At 39.3% G+C, this 4,900-nt stretch overlaps 1 protein-coding gene across 2 annotated transcripts in view; it reads right to left on the reverse strand.

Moving 5' to 3' along the window:
* The window catches only part of ERC1 (ELKS/RAB6-interacting/CAST family member 1), a 271,003-nt gene that overhangs the window by 6,788 nt on the left and 259,315 nt on the right, over window positions 1-4,900 (reverse strand). For both annotated transcript variants that reach the window (XM_005421022.2, XM_005421021.2), the window contains one exon: window positions 4,610-4,798. In XM_005421022.2, the coding sequence (XP_005421079.1) occupies window positions 4,610-4,798 (189 nt within the window). The remainder of the gene's footprint in view (window positions 1-4,609; window positions 4,799-4,900) is intronic.

Raw genomic sequence — 4,900 nt, forward strand, 5'->3', positions numbered from 1 at the left:
CTAGAAGGTCTGTGCTTTGGCTGAAGCTGGTGCACAGGGAAAGGGAAGACAACCTTCCTGCACAACAAAGGCTGTAAGATCATTAAGATTAAGCAAGTGACTTCTGAGAGAGCCTCTGGTGGAAATGTACCTGCCCAGGTCACAGTGCAAATGCTGCCAGAAACACCTCTGGAGGAGGATGGAGAGGTGGACTATGCAAGGAACAAACTGCTTAAGGGCCAGCAGAAACTGGCAGGACCCCCAGCAGCCTGAGGAAGCCAGGACATGCTGGACATGGCTGGAAAGAGCCTCTGAAAGCAAGGAGCCATAAGGAAAAATGCCTCCTACTCCTAGGGTTAAGAAAATTATTTTAATTGTATAGATCTTCTGTTGGAAGAAATATTTTTTCCAAATATCAGGGCAGGACCTACGGAAAATAAATTCTCTGTAATACAAGGTTCTGCACATTTAGAACTGGGTTTGAGGTGCTAAGAAACATTGCTGATAGTCCTTAAGCTATTAACAAACCTAACACTGCTGTCTACTTCTAATATCTGCTTGCTCTGGTTTTTTTGGCTCTTTTTACTTTCTCACACTGCTGCCTCTCAACCCCAGTGCAGTGTACCACCTCTGACACCCTGAAGTGAGGATTTTCAGCAAATTCCAGTTTCTACTCCATCCTTTTCTTTTTTTTTTTTTCTACAGATAAGAGCAAAACAAAATCCAAACTATGAATAAAAGTGTGGACCATATAATTATGTTCTTAATGCCATTTCCTTTCATAAAGGACTAAAATCCCACACTTACAGGCAACTATCTGAAATGTGAAACAGAGCAGTCATTCTACAGAGCTCAAGGATATTAACATAATGATACCTCTAGGAGAAAGTGAAAGAAAATATGGTATTTAATAGAAATTGCTAGGATAATGCAATTATTTATAATGAATGAATAGAATTTTTATTTCTGAGTGGCAAGACTTGGAACATTCCTCTTTCCTTCTGGTAACTTCGGTTTTTTAATAAGAAAAGTCAAATAGGACATGAACTGGTTGAAGGATAATAGCTCCAGAGACAGTACTGGGCAGCTTATTTGGGGACATTTGGCCAGAACTGACTCAAAGGGACATTTTCCACCACAGGAATAATTTAATGACATGGTTCTGAGCTCTATAGATCCTTTACTGTCCACAGCTTAGTCTAATATATTATTTTAGATTAGGTTTTGAGACACCATATACTCATAAGCACTGGCTCCAGTTCTTCATTACAAATGGACCAAAATTTTACTACAGTAAGTCAGCCTACACAATATCTTTGATAAAATGCCAACAAAGAATGATATAGTATCTTGGCCCCACAGCTTGATTACAATCAATCTTCCCCAGGGATGTGGTCACAGCCCCAGGCCTGACAGAGCTCAAGAAATGTTTGGATAATGCTCTCAGGCACCTGCTGGGATTCCTGGGAATGTGTTGTGCAGGGATAAGAGTTGGATTCAATGATTCTTGTGGGTCCTTTCCAACTCAGCATATTCTGTAATCAGCTGAAGTCACTAAGCACTATCTCTGAACTTAATGGGAGTGTTGAGACACTATTATGGATAAGAGGCACCAATTATAAGTCAGACTTTGAGACTACAAAATTATTTATGTGGCAACAAATTCCCCTTAGATCCATGGTGTTGATGCTGGCAGATACTTTTCCAACAACTATTTGTACATGAGTTACTGTGGGTGCACTAGAAGAGTGAGAAGATTAAATCTACTTCATTTACCAGTTGTATCTACCAAAAGAAGCCACAGAGAACTCCTGCTGTTTGTACCTGAACCTCCCCAGCAGGGATGGAAGATCTACCAAGTATATTGGTTATGATGGAACATAGCAAACCAACCTTTGTCAATAAAAGTTGCTGCAGAGGGAAACAAGAGCTCCAAAAGCAGCAGTATGAAAATGAATTCTTAAGTATTTATAAAAAAAAACTCAACTCAACCAAACCAAACTAGGTAATCTCATTGGTGAGAAGTGGATACGTTGCCATCATGGTTAAATATTATTGGTGTTGGTTAAATGTATCCTCCCTAATCATGTTAGCACTTCTTAACATTCAAGGGGATTAATTTTTTCCCACTGAGGCTTGTAAAGCATTATCTACAGAAGATCATATTAGAAGGGACAGGAGTGAATTTAATGCACTGGATTTGTGGTAATTTATAAAACTCATTAAAATTCCAAAGATGCAAAATGGGTATTCTGTGATGGGCTTCTGCAAATCTGGAGAACTGATTCCCACCCTCCATGGGAATACTTCAAGCACAAAGGAAACTCTGCAGCTAGAAACAGAAAAGCTCCATGGCTTAAATGAAAAGTCTGCTTTGTAAATTGAAATATATCATTAGTTTGTGTTTTGCAGCTGAAGCTTCTTAAATACCATCTGAGTGAGTAAGGGAAAGCAGAAGAGACAGCTACATTTTATTTTAGCTGACATTATTTATGCTTGGGAATCGTGAATGGAGAAGTAACTTTAAACAACTGTGGTGACAGCAATGCAGAATTAAGACAATAATGTGAAAGGATAGAAAAAGAATTCTTTTCTCTCTGCAGAACAACTTAGGTAACTCCCTTTCCTCACAATTCTTTTTTTACTGTGTAACCCATAAATGTTGCTCATGGACTAGCAAAGTTTTAATGGGAAATATTATTTTGGGCTTACTATTCAGAAGAACTTGACAAAGATCAAATAGCAAATACCACCTGCCCCACAGATCCTGATTATATATGAAGATCACCACAGCTATAATTAATGAGGCAATTTATTTCAGTGATATCCAAACTTTGCCCATATCCACTCTCATTTTCAGAAGTGCCTCCCATACATGCTTACAGGTTTTGTCACCCACTGTTCCATCCCAATCTGACAGACAAGATAATTCAAAATAATTTGCCTCACGTTTTGATTTATACCATAGGAGCTGTAAGGCTTTAACAGAGGAGGATGGCATGCATAAAACTGAAGAAATTTTAATCCTGTATCAGTGATTACAGAAGCCAGGAGGCTCTGAAGGGAAAAGGAATGTGTCATGCCTATAGAGGCAAATGTAGATATGGAGGGAGGCACACAGCACATGCTGAATCAGTGACAGTATGAAGACAGGTACAGAAAGAGAGCATGACTGTTCTGTACCATCTCGGCCCTGATACAGGCATATTTATCTCCAGAGGTCTGCTCTTTTTGAATTTTCAGACATGCTTTTGTTGGTTTCCTGCAATTTCACTGCTCTCTCCAATTTTTGAATCAAAATTCAGTCTTGATTCAAAAGTTCAAGGAAATTAGTTTTAAAATCACAAAGGAAGAACACCAGAGGTGAAGTGTTCAAGACAGGCTCAATGTATGTTCACTGACCCACAAATCCCCTTTTAACTGTTTAGGCCTTAGCTTGCACGCACACTGGATAGAGTTTAGTATAAAACATATGAAAGTGAATAGTTACAGACTTGGCATTATAATCCAAAGTCAGGGTTAAAAAGACAAAACTAGTCATGTTTAGTTCTGGTACAAGTTCCTCGTAGTAGTTGAATTACAAAACAAAAAAAAAGGCATTCAGTAATATAGACTAGAACAGTAAAGAAAATTGAAAAGAGAAATAGGAATGAGTTAGAAAAAAGGTTGTTGGGAATGGTGAAGTGTAATCCAGAAACAAGAGATAAAAAACTGCCAATGAAGGGATTAAGGAAGGCAAGACATCACCAGAGCTGGGAGAAAGGAAGATTATTTCAGTAGATGACTTATAACTAGATTGACAGCCTCTTGTGGAGACATCATCTGACAAAGTCTTATTAAACCCTTTCAGTTCTGCATTCCAAAACTCCTAGAAATATACAGTTGGTTTCTGAAGTCACTGTGTGTGTATATAAGCATGGGTGTATCACATCCAGCACACTGAGTCCAATCTCGATTCAATGCAATCCAAACTAGAGTTATCCAGTTCCCATAAAAAGTATCCAAAGAACCACTTCTCAATTTTTTACAAAAATATAGAGCTCAAGTGCATAAATGCTTGCTGGGCACCCTTCGCTGTGACCTTCCACAAGAACGCTGCTTCATTTTTTCTAGATGTTTGTGGGCACATATTCAAGGTAAGGTAAGGTAGGTAAGCAGTAGAAATTACTGGCAGAATATTCTGTGACAGCAGGTAAGGACACTGCATTCACTTATATAAAGAGACGAATAAAAGTGTCAATAAAAATATATATGGTTTATACAATTAAAGTAGGATTTAAGATCTTGATGACTACATTGAATTATAGAGAGCAGCTAAAATTTGTTAACAGTTAAAACATGGCAAAAGTGAGTATTTTTTGGTATCTTGGTATGTTGCAATTTGATTTCCCATGAGTGTGGAAAGGCATGGCCCCGAGTACGGATATTCATTCCATAATGAATAATAAGATAATAATAAATGGCAATGATTTAAAAAATTATTGACTGCTTTTATCAGCTGAAGAGTTCATCTTTGCTACCTGCTTTCACCACTCACAACATGCTTTCACCACCTTTTGGTGTGGCACACCAGTAAAGCCTCGATCAGCAAGTTCAGGCCCTTGTTCAGAGCTGGAGCCCACAAACTCACCTGCTCCTGGGTCATCTTGTGCAGCTCCTTCTCCCAGGCTGCCTGGTCATCATCCAGGTGGTAGGAGGCAGGCGGGGTGAGCCCACGCAGGATCAGGGGGTCGCGCTCGTGGCACAGGGCTGTCAGATGGCCGATGTACAACTTCAACTTGCTGCGGTTCTGGTCAAGTTCTAAGAGGGGCTGAATTATCTGAAATAAGAGAGCAGAGACAGTGAGTACACCCAAGCAGTAATGAAGGCAATGATCAGCCTGTAAGTTACAATCTTGTCCAGCTTCACAGTGGAAGAAACC

This window comes from Geospiza fortis, unplaced genomic scaffold, assembly GCF_000277835.1.
Source record: "Geospiza fortis unplaced genomic scaffold, GeoFor_1.0 scaffold10, whole genome shotgun sequence".
Lineage (NCBI taxonomy): Eukaryota > Metazoa > Chordata > Aves > Passeriformes > Thraupidae > Geospiza > Geospiza fortis.